Raw genomic sequence first — 16,077 nt, 5'->3', positions numbered from 1 at the left:
CAGAGACCTGGGTTTGATTCCATCCTTGGGTGATTGTCTGTGTGGAGTTTGTACATTCTCCCTGTGTCTGTGAGTTTCCTCCAGGTGCTCTGGTTTCCTCCCACAGTCCAAAGATGTGCAGGCTAGGTGGATTGGCCGTGCTAAATTGCCCGTAGTGTTCAAGGATGTATAGATAAGGTGGGTAATGTGGCATGGTGGGGCATGGTGAGGCATGGTGTGGACTTGTTGGACCAAAGAGCCTGTTTCCACACTGTGGGGATTCTATGATTCTATTTATCATCAGTTCTGAAGGAGGGTCAGTGGACCCGAAATGTTAACTCTGATTTCTCTCCACAGATGCTGACTGACCTGCTGAGATACTCCAGCAATTTCTATTTTTGCTATATATGGAATAGTTTGAAAATCTGTCGTCATTAGCAGCAAGTAGAAAGAAACAACACTTTTTCCCCACAATATTCTTTTCAGACGCTCAGCCCCAGTGAGGTATCACTCCTATTTTCACTTTAAAATTTCTTAACCAACTAATGAGTTTGCAAACATTTAATTTTGGCAATCACCAGATATGATTCTCTCTGTCTCTTCCAGAGGCACACCAACACAGGCCAACTCACTGAACGTTCTCACTAAACTCTATGGGAAAAAAAAATCAGGACTTTTGTCAGTGATTTTGACTACTTTGAGGCTGCTAAACAGCACATCTGGTAATACAGATCTTCAGCCCCCTTCTGGCCTCTGGTCTCTCTTTTCTTGAGGTTGTAAAATCTCAACTGAGAAAACACTTAAGCAATTATTTCATCAGGTTGCTTCTTTATCATTTAGCAAAAGTCACATCCTTTCTTGGAAATGCAGTTTTGACCCACTAGTAGAAGAAATGAGCTTCTGACCCTTATAAAAAATAAATCACCTTAAGAGACTTGAAAATCAAAAACATATTTACCTCTACTTTCAAAACCAAGATCCCAAATAATAATATGTTATAAATGCAAATTACATAGTTCAAAATCAATATGTCTCATCAAATTTGATGTGTTACTCTTTTATAACACATCTCAGGATTGTCCACTGATTTCTGTTTGTGTTTTTGTGGTTGGGGGCATTCAAGACAGGGAGTGACAAATTGATCACTTTTGTGATTTAACTACAATGTTTAAGTATGTGAAGTTATGGTACCATATAGATCAAGAACCAGAGATAGCTTGTATACTTTAGGGGAACATCACAGTGTAAGTTATAGATTAATTCTGTTTCTGCTTTATATCAGCATCACAGACTAACATCTGTATACCACCAATATTTTATGAGTGTATTTAACAATATGAAAATGACCAGGCAATTTGTTTGTGATGTTGATATTTAAGCTAAGGAATAGAGATGGATTTTTGATTCAGAGTTAGAGGTTTCAAGGTTTAAAAATCCTTGAATACTACATGTAATCAGAGAACAAGGAAGGAATGCACAGCTTTGTTTTCTTGAATGCTGAACACCTGTTTGATCATCTTCTATTATGGGTTCTTCAGGTCTTAATTTGAGCTGAACTTTGTTAAACTTTGTTTATTATTGCACTCTACAAGGTAAGACTAGAGAGCAATATGCTCCGTATTGTAAAGAATCCAACGTATTAATGAAACACAAAAGCACGACAATGTAGGTCACAGTGAACCCATAAGTTACCTCAGAGGCTTATCGACATATTTATTAAACCCTATTCATACACATCACACTGACTTAATCATGAATCATGACTCTAAACTCTAAAATCATGTATCAGTATTTTATGAATTCTTACTGCAATGTAACAAAGCTAATTTTGCAGAATATTTACATTGCATTCATATCTGAGCTCACGAATCCTTTCTCACACTTTATGCTCAGTTTCATTTTTCTAATGATTGGAGCAAAATATACCCCTTGGTATTGGACCAGTTGTGATTCTATGTCGCTGCTGGCATCTTATGCCAATGTGTGTAAGTTTTGATTTCTAAACAATGTGTTATGCTTTTGCTGAGGCATCATATTTGTTTGATGACTTTTTTGCCAACTCACAAGTGCTGAGCACTAGGTATAAAATAGTTTATGAATGTGATGTTTAACCCTTTTACAGCAGAATTTATTTATGATGTGTTTACCGACGTGAATAGTTTGTTCTCTGACTCACCAATTATCATGTTGCTGGCAATGTTGCCATGGTTAATTTGATCCAATTCTTGGCCTTAAAAATTGCCACAATAACCTCAAAGTATATCTAATGTGCCTTTGAATGGAAAGAAATATAGGAATTGCTGGAAATATAAATAGACATTTTTTGTACTGCTCATGCCTTTTCTTTTGATTGGCTTAGTGCCTGAATGGGACCATGCCTTCTGTTTTAGGATACCAATTTTTGTTTTCGACTAAGAAGTGGGAAAGTTGGTGTTTGTGTTGGAAGCCCTCACTGTTTGTTATTTTGGAGGAAGAAGAGGAGGTTTAGCAGTGAAATCCAAATGGATGAGATTTCACCAAAAGAAGAAAGCTGTATATAGTCATTATTGATCCTTCAAACTATATATATGTATGATGTCCCTGACTTTTGCTAATACTCCTGTATATTGAATGTTTAGGGGAAAAATATGCTTTGCAAGCTTACCTTCAAGAATTACGTTTCTCTCTTGAACCTTCAGATTGTACTCCCACCTCACCTGGACCGAGTTCGAGAAAAGCTAGCAGAAAACATCCATGAGCTCTGGGTGATGAACAAAATTGAGCTTGGCTGGACATATGGGCCGGTATGTTGGTGACGTACCATTAATTCATATACGATAGACTTTGAAACCAGGAGCCCTCTTTTCTATTGTCTGTTAGCTTAGGAAAAGTAAGTCAATTTGGTTTTGAATCAGGCTGAAGATTATTTTAGTTAGAATCTAATGAAGGAAAATAAACCTTTATATTGAAAGGCAAGCAACGTTAGAAAGCAGTATCTCGGAATATAGTAAAGGTTGCAAAGTACGCAGTAAGTGTATTTTCCTGGAACTGGCTACATCATCACCCAAGTTGGTTTGAAGTTCTATTAAACATGTTACTTGGCTCTCAAGGAGGAACTTCAACTTGTGTGATGCCAAACCACTGCTGGGAGACTCAAGCCATCACTGGAGTTAGACTTAAATGACATGTGAGCATCCCAGAGGAGCGAGCCTCAACCTTCTGGCTATGAAGGGCTGAAAACCAAATGGCTCCCATGTGGAGCCAGCCTGCAGTTCCAACCAGGGAAGGTGAGTGGAGGTGGTGTGAGGAGAACTGATGGCTTAGAGATTGCTATGTTGAGGAGTGGGGTGTGGTTGTGGCTGGTGCACCACTGAGTAACTAATGAGCTAGATTTCTTTAGTGACCCAGGCTGAGCTCTCTGTCTCCAAAAAAAAGCTTACAGTGTTCTTAAAGCACTAAAGACCACTTCAGTAACTGTTTTTTCAATCTCTTGCTGCGTGATAGAAAAACGGAGTGTTAATGGTCCTGAAATTTAGGATTGCACACATTACATTTTTGCATATTTAAGCAGCTGTACACTTGCTCACCCATTTACAGGCCCACCTGTGCATCGGGTGGGCCTTGGACATCAATGCAAGGGCTAAGGTGGTCCTCCAATTTGAAACTGTTGACTGGCATTTATCAAACCAGGGGTAGGTAGGTGCTGAATAAAATGCACACCCCCTTGTTCTTCCTCTAATCAACTTTATCAAGCTAGCAACCCCAAGGCAAGAAGACCCAATTTGATACAGTATTTAACCTTCTGAGAATTTAGCAAGACTGTCTTCTATCGTTTTTTTTAACTTCATGACAGGATTAGGGAGAATTATTTGAAGAAAAAGCATTTCCTTTAGTTTCAGCTATTTGAATTAGGCAGAAATGAGAATTTTTTAACTTTACTTTCGCTAAACATTGAAACAACAATGCTGTAGCCAAAATCCCTTATTACACTTTAACTTAGTTTGTTTATGTTTGCCAAAACTTTGTGATAATCAAAATTAGAGTTGATTTGGAGATTTAAGACAGGCTTTTGATTATAATATGCCGCTACAACTGTGAAGATATTAACACAACTTGGCATTTCCTTACAGATCCGGGATGACAACAAACGGCAACATCCTTGTCTGGTGGAATTCTCCAAATTACCAGAACAGGAACGAAATTACAATTTGCAGATGTCACTTGAAACCCTGAAGTGAGTATGTTATTTTATTTATTCTCTTTCTTCTTACAGGGAACAGTCACAAACATCATATTTTCCTGACATTTAAAGCTTTTGTTAAGGCTGACAATTTTTGGATTCCTACAGTGTATACCTAGTGAAGCTTATTATTATATGATTTTGTTCCAGTCGTAGCTTTCTGAAGATCACAGGAGCAAAGAACAGAAGACCATTGCCTCTGACATCTTCTGATAAGCCATTCATTGCATGCAAGGTCCCAGCAGAGATGTGACGTCTCTGAGCATCTCACCCAGTGAGAATATAATAAATTAACTTTCTGAATTAATTCTCACTGGCTGAGAATATAATCTGCTGGGATTTATGGCCTGTCTCAAATCCACTGAAATTCATTTGTAAGTTAATGATAAAGAAATAAGTAACAGAAATGTCAGGCAGAAATTAATGCCCTACCTCCTGGTGAGTTTAATGATGGAGGCTTTTCGTCAAACAGGGCCACCTTGCTGCCTTCCCACCAATTTAATCTCATGGGAAGATCCTTAGATGGCCTTTCTGCCCATCACTAATTGATACACTTATATGGGCAATTAGTGCCAACTTATAGGTCTCATCCCACTGTTATTAAGCAAATGCCAGGCAAACTGCATGACAGGCAAATCAGTGAAAGGTTTCTTGCAGGGACTTAGAGGAGGAGAATTTCTTGTTCAGAGGCATGACTTAAAGACTCAGTGCCTGACTGAGACAGCCATTATGGGCTGACAGCCACCCCTGCTGCTGATGTCCTCTCCTCCCTCTCTTTCTCCCATGCAACCTCACCTCCATCATTTCTCACCCATGGCCTTGACAATCCAAGGCCTCCAGCAGTTGTCATAGTTACAGCAACCACTGCCTTCAGCTACGTTCTGCCTTTCAGAGCTGTCAGCCTTTGCTTGACCTGCAACTCATGGAGGGTGTTGGCGGTTGGCAGGACTTTTGCCCCCAGGGACCTTGATCCTGGAGAAGGCCTACCATGGTCCATTGATGCACTGAGGTGACACTCAGTGTGAAGCAAACCTTTCCTAAAAGAGGCGACACATGGATCTCGCTGGCTTTCCAGCTGGTGGGTCAGACCTAAGTTGTCTTCATTAAGTGCTGCCTGCTGTCATGTTAGCTTCTTAATTTAATAGTTCTTATCTTTTAAGGGGAGGTGATGGCCTAGTGGCATTATTGCTCGACTATTAATCTAGGAAACCCAGGTGATGTTCTGGAAACCTGGGTTCAAATCCCACCATCACAGATGGAGTAATTTGAATTTGTTAATAATCTGGAAATAAGACTAAATGGTGACTGTGAAACCATTGTCAATTGTCAGGAAAATCCCATCTGACTCACTAATGTCCTTTTGTTGTAATCTGTTATCTTTACCTGGTCTGGCCTACCTGTGACCCCAAACCCACAGCAATGTGTGTGACTCTTAAACAATTAGTGATAGACAATAAATGCTAGCCCAGCCTGCAACGCCCACATCCTGTGAATGAATTTTTAAAACATCTGCAAACACCATCCAAGGAGAATATACTCAGCCCTCTCCTAGACAGTAAAGCAGTAGTAGTCATTTAGGAATCCTAAGGAGCAATGATTTACCTATCCTTTACCCACTATGACTGTCTCTAGCTCTGTCTCTTGATTGAATACCAGTTGAACAAAAATAGCTGCACTTTTTTTTTGAGGATGTGAAATTTACTGCCACAGTGCTGTGCAATGTGCGAATTTATTTTTTGAACTTCCTTACGAGCTTATCATAGTCAGAGCAAATTACTGCAGGTGCTGGAATCCGTACTGAAAACAAAAAATGCTGAAAATCACAGCCGATCAGGCAGCATCCATGGAGAGAGAACAAGCTAATATTTCAAGTTTAGATGACTCTTCATCAGAGCTGATATGAAGTGTGGAGGGGACAGCATTTATGCTATAGTGGGGAGGTGGAGTGCTGGAGGAGAGAGGCTGCTAATAATGCAGATTAAGTGATCGGAATGTGAGAATGGCAGAACAGTAGTGTGTCTAAGAAGGACCCTTCTTCAGAAATGGGGGACGGGGAAGGGAGTTGTGAAATAAAAAGAGAGAGGAGGGGTGGGGCTGGGGAATGTAGATGGGATGGTGATAGGTGAGTGCAGGTAGGCAGTGGTGGGGATTGGTCAGTGCGGTGGGAGGAGCGGATAGGCGGGAGAGAAGATGGACAGGTTGTGTCAGGTCAAGGGGGCAGGGATGAGAGGGACAGTTGGTCATGGGATGAGGCCAGGGATGGGGAGACTTTGAAAGTGGTAAATTCCACATTGAGACCATTGGGTTTTATGCTCCCAAGGCGGAATATGAGGTGCTGCTCCTCCAGTTTCCGGGTGGCATCATTGTGACACTGGAGGAGGCCCAGGATGGACATGTCACCCAGGGAGTGGGAGGGGGAGTTGAAATGGTTTGTGACTAGAAGGTATTGTCGTTTGTTGCAAACAGAGCGCAGGTGCTCTACAAAGCAGTCTGTGAACCTCCGCTTGGTCTCACCGATGTAGAGGAGGCCACATCAACTTTGCTGCTCCTCTAATGCTGTCTGACCTGCTGTGCTCATCCAGCTCCACACTGTGTTATCTCTGACTCCAGCATCTGTTCTTACTATCTCTTAAGCTGGAGACACTTGTTTGATGTTAGAATGTAAAAGGAAATGCCTAAATATTTGCATTAGATCATATGTGTTAAATAACTGCAGTGTATTTAATCCACTTGGGGCAATCTCCCCAGGTTTAATTAATTCCTTTGTTACTGAGATAAAATACACTCAAACTGTGTTCTGCAATTGAAAATCTTGATGGTAGCCAGGCAGACTTGGTATGATAAAGCGTTCTGTTTAAATCTTTCTTAATGAGAATCACAAATTAATTGATTGTGAAAGCTTTATTTTAATAATGGTTTTAATGAGCAAGTTTTTTGGTATAGAATTGGAGGTAATGCATTAATTTGAACTAGATTTTAGAATAATGATAGTGTATTTATTCATTTTGAAACAAGAAACATTTTCACCAGGCACAGTAAATGGTAGAGCAGACGTTGCTCAGATAACAAGGTGTAGAGCTGGATGAACACAGCATGGTCAAGCAGCATCAGAGGAGCAGGAAAGCTGACATTTCGGGTCTACACCCTTCTTCAGAAATGGGGGAGGGGAAGGGGATTCTGAAATAAATAGGGAGAGAGGGGGAGGCGGATAGAAGATGGATAAAGGAGAAGATAGGTGGAGAGGAGGCAGACAGGTCAAAGAGGCGGGGGTGGAGCCAGTAGTAGAATCGTGTGTTCAGGTTGTGGATCCTACGAAGAATGAAAAACAGGAGAGGTCCTTTGCAGGCCTGGGAGAGGGAGGCCCAGAGCTGGGGTAGGCTTGATTGTAGTACTCGGAGATGCCAGCGCATTGCTGCGAGTGTGTGTTTGAGGAGTCGCAGGGAGAAATGTTTTTGAAGGATCTCAATGTTCTGAATATAGCAGTTGTCGCGATTGGGGCCAAATTGGGAAGGCCTAAATGTAGACTGTAGTCCATTGGGGATGATCCGGTTCTGTAGGCAGGTACTAAGAAAGGCAATGTTGCTGTAGTACCTGGTTTGCTTCAGGACATGGTCGAGCAGTTTTAGGACTGAAGAGATGACAGGAGAGTTGCAGTGGGAGAGAGATCCACTGAGGTCTTTCCGGAGGGAGGATGGTAACTTCTTCAAGGTAGGCATCCTTGGAAGAGGCTTCACAGTGGGGTTAAAATTGTTTAAGAGATAGTAGGAACTGCAGATGCTGGGGAATCTGAGATAACAAGGTGCAGAGCTGGATGAACACAGCAGGCCAAGCAGCATCAGAGGAGCAGGAAAGCTGACGTTTCGGGTCGAGACCCTTCTTCAGAAATGGGGGAGGGGAAGGAGATTCTGAATTGCTCAGTTGTTTTGCTGTACTTCGTGACTCCAATGGGAGAGCAGCAGAGGGGCCTGATAGGGGAGTAAGATTTTCAAGTTCTTACTTGGCTACAATTGATACTGGTCTAAACGGCATGAGGCTGGTGGTGGTAACTTTCTTCGCAAACTATGGCCTGCAATTGGAGGCTGTTATTAAATCTTGGGAGGACCAAAGCCATTGTATTCAGGTGCCATTTCAGACTTCACTCTCTACCCACACTCCACTCTTCTCCCTGCAAATTTCCTGAGGCTGAACCAGACTGTTCACTTTTGGTGTCATATTTGAACCTGAGAAGCTTTTGATTGCATATCTGCACTTTCGCCATCACAACCCATTTCCATCTTCATCAAGTTGCTTGAATTTGCTTTGCCTCAGCTGACCTGCTGCTTATTCATGCCTTTGTAATCGCTTGTTTTGTCCAGTCTAATGCACCCTGGTTGACATTCTATGTTATGTCCTCTGTAATTCTGACCCTGTACCTTGTTGGAAAACCTGTTCATCCATCATCTCTCTGTTGCTCGCCCACATCGTCTGCTGGTCAAGGAACACTTCAATTTTAAAATTTTCATTCTTGTTTTCAAAATCGACAATTGTCTTACACCTTGCAACCCTATGAAATGTCTGCTTGCAGCTGATTCTGGCATCATGATTTTAATTGCGCCCAACTGGTAGCTGAGCCTTCAACTGCCTTCAACTCTCCAAGCTCAGGAATTCACTCCTGAAATCTCTGAGGCTCTTTGACTGTCTTTCCTCTTTGAAGTTGCTCTTTAAATACTAGCTCTTTGACCAAAGTATTGACAGTCTCCTCTTGTATCACCTTATGTGGCTTGTCTTCAAATCTTAATTTATAATGCCCCCATGAAATTTCCAGGGATGAAAACTGAAAGAACTGTGGATGCTGTGAATCAGGAACAAAAACAAGCTGCTGGAAAAGCTCAGCAGGTCTGGCAGCATCCGTGAAGAAAAAGAATCAGAGTTAACGTTTCACATCCGGCGACCTTCCTTACCGGACCTGAAACGTTAACTCTGATATTTCCTTCACAGCTGCTGCCAGACCTGCTGAGCTTTTCCAGCAAATGTCAAGGGACATTTTATGATGAAAGTGCTGTACAATTACAATCTGTGGATGGTATGTCCAATGAGATAAGACATACTGGTTTCAGGAAGGGGATGAGAACATGTCATAGAGAGAAGGATGGGTACAGGATGAGGAGAAAGATCCATCCAGATCAGGTTCAGACCAGGTCCTGCCAAAGTGGTTAAAGTTATTGCTTCTGTCATGGTGGTAGTGGTCTGGGTGTTAATGAATTGGTCTGTTCCCCAGATAGCATCAGGAACCGTGTTATCTGGTCATGGGAAGCTGGTTGGCACCTGACATGCAATCTTAATGTCGCAGGCCCCCATTAGTCCTGGCACAGATAACGTGCCCTCCAACTGACTCTATATACACTAATGGGATTGGTGCTGAAGAGTATTAGTGGGTGTTATGCTGGTGTAACTGCCTGGCTCATTGCCTTGGGAATTTTTGGGTGACTTTATAACAGGGCATAGTCTCAGAATTAAGGGCCATCAATTGAAGTCTGAAATGAGGACAAATTTCTTCTCTCAGATAGTTGTGAGTGTTTGAAACTCTTTTTCACAGAGAGCTGTGGAGAGGCAGAGACCTTGTGTATATTTAAAGCTGAGATAGATAGATTCTTGGTCAGTAGTGGAATCAAGAATATGGATACAGGGTAGGAAAGTGGATGTGATGAGTGTCAGATCAGCCATTATCCTAGTAATGGCAGAGCAGGCTCAAGGGGCTGAATGGCTTACTCCTGTTCCTATTTCCTGTGGTTACATCACAATAAAATTGTTACTACAAGGAGTATGCAGCACTAATATGACAGTTGGAAATCAGAGGACCATGAAATTGTGCAAAAAGCACTTATTACTTCAGTAGCATTGCAAGTGTTAAGGAATGGTATTAGCAAACCAACTTTTCTTCTAACTTATAGTCCATGTGATTCTAAATTCTGGAGAAATTATTTACAGTGACAGTCCTGGACTGTCTTTAAGTGGGGTGGCTCAGTGGTTAGCACTGCTACCTCTCAACACCAGGGACCTGGGTTCAGTTTCACACTCGGGTGCCTGTGTGGAATTTGCACATTCCAACCCGTGTCTGCGTGGGTTTCCACCCACAGCCCAAAGATGTGCAGGTTAGGTGGATTAGCCATGCTAAATTGCCCGTAGTGTTCAGTAGACTAGGTGGGTTATAGGCAGTTGGGTCTGAGTGGGATGCTCTGAGGGTCGGTGTGGACTTGTTGGGCCGAAGGGCCTGTTTCCACACTGTAGGGATTCTATGATTCTATTTTCCCACACAAGAAATCACAGCTCTCCAAAAGTCATTTGTTAAATGAAGATATTTTGACAGTAAGATAACTGGAAGGATTTTTGAGACTGATTCATGAACAAGTGCGAGCAGAAGGAGAATGTTTAGTGTATCTTTTTGCAGACTGATTGAACTAATTCAGGTCAGAACCCAGGGCAAGTATAAAGAATGTGATTGAGTTTGAGACAACTCAGCGCAAAGCCACACTTCCACGTTATTTAATTTGTACATCAGAATGTAACTGATTCTTATATCTAAATGCAATATGAGTCCAAAAGCTTTGAACGTAAACCTGTGTATTTTATTTGCAACTTTCTTTGCTTTAAAGCACTATAAATTGAGACTTGTAATCTAGTTATCCTCACCTAGGTAGAGCTTGGTTACCCCAATGTTGAGCAACTCCCAGTGCAAGGCAGATCATGGCAAAGTGTCTCTGATTTTCTGAGATACAACGTGAGCAATGCTGCCCAGTAGGGGTTGCTGGCAAGTGGAAATCTTTCCCTCTGTCCTTTCCACTGCCCCTGGATTAATTGTTGATTTTAGTGGCAATTTGGCAGGCAGCAGATAGAGCATGCCGACATAGAACACGGAACATAGAACATTACAGCGCAGTACAGGCCCTTCGGCCCTCGATGTTGCGCCGACCTGTGAAACCAATCTGAAGCCCATCTAACCTAAACTATTCCATTATCATCCATATGTTTATCCAATGACCATTTAAATGCCCTTAAAGTTGGCGAGTCTACTACTTTTGCAGGCAGGGCATTCCACGCCCTTACTACTCTCTGAGTAAAGAACCTACCTCTGACATCTGTCCTATATCTATCACCCCTCAATTTAAAGCTATACCCCCTCGTGCTAGCCACCACCATCCGAGGAAAAAGGCTCCCACTGTCCACCCTATCTAATCCTCTGATCATCTTGTATGTCTCTATTAAGTCACCTCTTAACCTTCTTCTCTCTAACGAAAACAGCCTCAAGTCCCTCAGCCTTTCCTCATAAGACCTTCCCTCCATACCAGGCAACATCCTGGTAAATCTCCTCTGCACCCTTCCCAATGCTTCCACATCCTTCCTATAATGCGGTGACCAGAACTGTATGCAATACTCCAAGTGCGGCTGCACCAGAGTTTTGTACAGCTGCAACATGACCTCCTGGCTCCGAAACTCAATCTCTCTACCAATGAAACCGAACACACCGTATGCCTTCTTAACAACCCTATCAACCTGGGTGGCAACTTTCAGGAATCTATGCACATGGACACCGAGATCTCTCTGCTCATCCACACTACCAAGAATCTTACCATTAGCCCAGTACTCTGTATTCCTGTTACTCCTTCCAAAGTGAATCACCTCACACTTTTCTGCATTAAACTCCATTTGCCACCTCTCAGCCCAGCTCTGCAGCTTATGTATGTCCCTCTGTAACCTGCAACATCCTTCTGCACTATCCACAACTCCACCGACTTTGGTGTCATCCGCAAATTTACTAACCCATCCTTCTACGCCCTCATTCAGGTCATTTATAAAAATGACAAACAGCAGTGGCCCCAAAACAGATCCTTGAGGTACACCACTAGTAACTGAACTCCAGGATGAACATTTCCCATCAACCACCACCCTCTGTCTTCTTACAGCTAGCCAATTTCTGATCCAAACCGCTAAATCACCCTCAATCCCATGCCTCCGTATTTTCTGCAATAGCCTACCATGGGGAACCTTATCAAACGCTTTACTGAAATCCATATACACCACATCAACCGCTTTACCCTCATCCACCTGTTTGGTCACCTTCTCAAAGAACTCAATAAGGTTTGTGAGGCATGACCTGCCCTTCACAAAACCGTGTTGACTATCCCTAATCAAATTATTCCCTTCTAGATGATTATAAATCCTATCTCTTATAATCCTTTCCAACACTTTACCCACAGCCGAAGTAAGGCTCACTGGTCTATAATTACCAGGGTTGTCTCTACTCCCCTTCTTGAACAAGGGGACAACATTTGCTAGTCTCCAGTCTTCTGGCACTATTCCTGTAGACAATGACGACATAAAGATCAAAGCCAAAGGCTCTGCAATCTCCTCTCTAGCTTCCCAGAGAACCCTAGGATAAATCCCATCCGGCCCAGGGGACTTATCTATTTTCACACCTTCCAGAATTGCTAACACCTCCTCCTTATTAATCTCAATCCCATCTAGTCTAATGAACCTCAATCCCGTCTAGTCTACTGACTGTCCAATGTCATCAGTGAGGTTGGCAAACCGTGTACACATTTCAAACCACCACCAGTCATCTCTCTCTAATGAGAGAGCAGGCCTATCCGATCAGACTATAGCAACTTTACCTTTACTTTTTATACATTTCAAGCAGTTCGCAGTTTGGAGGGACCTGCACATCTATCGTCTGCAGGATGCAATCCATCCAGTTCCACTAAGAGGGAAGGAGGTTGGAAATTACCACTTGAGAAGGGCCAGAGTGAATTTGACATTATGGGGGGTTCATTTTTGTGAGGCCAAAAGGAGCACAAATTCTTCCAATGGTTTTGAAAAACAGAACTAGTTTTAAATTGCAGTCTTAATGTTGAGAACTAATGGCTTAGCCATTCAAAATGTGAAAAAGAATCCTGAAAATTGCATTGGCCTCCTAGCACTATCATATGATAGCCATTTGTAGGTGCCTATGAAGCACATCCTTGTTTTAACCTCGGTTATGTAGTTAACTCCAGTAGTAGAAGCTTAGACTGAGGAAGGGTCACCGGACCCGAAATGTTAACTCTCTTCTTTCCTTCACAGATGCTGCCAGACCTACTGAGCTTTTCCAGCAATTTCTGTTTTGTTTCCTGATTTACAGCATCTGCAGTTCTTTTGTTTTGTTTTAGTAGAAGCTCAGACATTGGTATGAATTTTTCTTGTACTATCACTGAATTTCCACTGAAAAGCAAGAGTGGGTATTGGCCTACTGTTTTCTTGGGCAGCCACACTCCGCACTAAGGCTGTTAGATCATGGGAACATTCCTGCAGTTAGATTTTGCTGGACTTTGGTCATTGTGGCCACAGATTGCAGCTTGTAAATGCTTACTATCCTTGTGCTTCTCACTGTGCTCATTTTACTGGCCATAAAAATCAAGAACTGATGACAACCCAGCAAAAATCCATGGCCAGTATCCAACATTTTGAGTGCTAATTAGAAATATATTGAAAGAAATTCAAACCTGTTGGAAAACAGTTTTTTGTACAGCATTGCTAAAATTTATGAATAACTAAAGTGACTGGAAATTATTCGTCAGGTTGGAGAGATTAAATAGACGACATTCCACAAACACTTAGTTGATCAGGACATTACTGTGGAGACAAATAAATTTAATGCTTCAGGTTATTTATCTTTCATTGGAACTGAGAAAAAAAGATAAAAATATTAGTTTTTGATTTAGTCAAGAAGGGGAAGGAGCAGGAAGAATAACTCAAAAGGGTTAAAGACAGGCGAGGATAGGTGGAAGATGTGAGAGATTAGCTAACAAAATATTTCAGGATGCATAAGCCAAAGAGAGTAGTAATGGGTATTGTAAAGGAATACAGCTTAGCTACGTAGAAGAGTCTAAATGTAAATGAAAGAATAAAGTCAGAAACATGCCAGAAAGTGGAAAAAAAGCAAACCTTTGAAACAAAAACACATGGAACAAGATGGAGGTGGATATTACAGTCAAAAATTTATTGAACTCTGAAATAACTGTACAGACTTCAGTATCCTATCACCAACTCACCTTTTATTTACGAATGCACAGTACGTGGGCTCTGACAAGCCAGCTCAAAGCCAGCCGCTAGAGTGAGGAGACTGTCTGAATCTCCTGTTTATATCTGTCAGTCAGGCCTCCCTGATTGGCCCAGGTTAACAACCCCAATCAAGGATCTCACAGTCAATGAGATCCACCTGGTCCTGCTTCCAAACACATTTTTGAGTCCAGAAAGCTGTAGCATGCTGAGCTGTTGTGGCTTGAACTTGTGTTGAGAAATGGAGCTTGAATCGGTATTTTTCTTTATTCTTATGTGGGATGTTTGCACACTGGTAAGGCCAATATTAGTTGCCCACCCTTAATTTCCCTTGCAATATACGGCTTCCTAAGCCATTACCACCATGGATCTCGAGCCACATGTAGTACAGACCACATAAGGATGGCAAATTTCCTTCCCAAAAAGGTATTAGTGAACCCGGATGGGTTTTCACAAATGATAACTGTCATGGTCACCAATGCAGCTAGTAGCTCCATATTATGAATTTATTCATGAATTTAAACCAGTTGTCATGGTGGGATTTTATCCCATATCTCCAGAGAATTAGCAAAGGCCTTGTGATTACTAGTCCAGTGACATTACTACGCTGTCACCATCTCCCCACAAGTACATGAGAAGCAGCGGGCCATATGTTTTCTCTGATTCTGTTACTTTACACTGCAGGGAGTGCAATGAGATGGAGTGATATACAGGTTAAGTTGTACAGTGGTCTGAACAATCTTTTCACTGGTCAATTCATGAATTTTCATACGCTGTCTAAGAATTTAAACTGTGTCTTGTGCTGATAAAACATATGTTGCTGAGAATTTGGGAGGAGCTTCATTACTTAGGTTGGAATGGAAACTCACCATTATAGCCAGTACCTGAGGCAAGGATCTTAGAAACATTTAAGTTTGTTGAACATGAGGAGAAAGGAACTGAGGAATATGTTTCTGGAGTTAAAGGAATGAAAGTGGGAAGATGTTCATGTGATTTATAAGCACCAGCATGGACCTATCAGTTCTCCTGTTCATGTAAAAGAATATTAGCTGAGGGTTTTCTTATTCCTGTGCATTTATTTTGCAGGACCCTTATGGCTTTGGGTTGCCATGTAGGCATTACTGATGACCAGGCAGAAGAAAAGGTGAAGAAACTAAAGCTTTCCAGGAAGTGAGTACCTTGATCCAACATACCATGTGAATGTTTTTGTGTGTGTGTGTTTTTGCTTTCTGCAAAGCTGAAAACTTAACTTCCAGCAGGTGATCATTATTCTCCCCTGTCCCTTTTCTGCCTTGCCTAACATAACAGCTACTTACAATATCTGTGAACCAGTGCTTGGTCTGAAAAAGAAAATCATTTAAAAATCAGCACAATTTGCTTCACACTCAGGATTAACATGATGCTGCATTAGTTGAGAATGGCATATTTGTAATGTTGAATTCAAAATGTAGGCTGGACCTTAATCTTGGTTGGTGTTGGCTGTAATCTCTGTACTGCATACACAGCAGTAATATTTGGAGTGCAGTGTAGCGTACTTCCCTTGTTTGCTATTTATACCCTAAGATGTGTCCGCTTACCAATTCACTGATTCCCTGAGGTGACAGCCTGTGCCCTGGTTCCTTTTGTCACAGTAGGTTGTATTTTTCCCATGACACAATCTTTGTCAGGTAGTCTTACCTGCTCCCATAGATCCATGCATACAACAGAACATTATCCATTGGAGATGACTGCAAGTAGCAGTGTTCAAATTTTAAATGTGAGAGTCTGAAAGAAGCTTTCATTTGTTGGCTAAATGAATGAGGTCTGTG

The 16,077-nt window shown here is 41.8% G+C and overlaps 1 protein-coding gene across 1 annotated transcript in view; it reads left to right on the top strand.

Moving 5' to 3' along the window:
• Positions 1–16,077, top strand: part of ryr2a (ryanodine receptor 2a (cardiac)) — a 450,194-nt gene that overhangs the window by 110,497 nt on the left and 323,620 nt on the right. The window contains exons 20-22 of the mRNA XM_048601350.1: positions 2,658–2,762; positions 4,089–4,192; positions 15,356–15,439. Coding sequence (XP_048457307.1) covers positions 2,658–2,762; positions 4,089–4,192; positions 15,356–15,439 — 293 coding nt within the window. The remainder of the gene's footprint in view (positions 1–2,657; positions 2,763–4,088; positions 4,193–15,355; positions 15,440–16,077) is intronic.

This window comes from Rhincodon typus, chromosome 9, assembly GCF_021869965.1.
Source record: "Rhincodon typus isolate 14 chromosome 9, sRhiTyp1.1, whole genome shotgun sequence".
NCBI lineage: Eukaryota > Metazoa > Chordata > Chondrichthyes > Orectolobiformes > Rhincodontidae > Rhincodon > Rhincodon typus.
The sequence above is the reverse complement of the archived record's forward strand: the minus strand, read 5'-3'. Positions and strand labels throughout refer to the sequence as shown.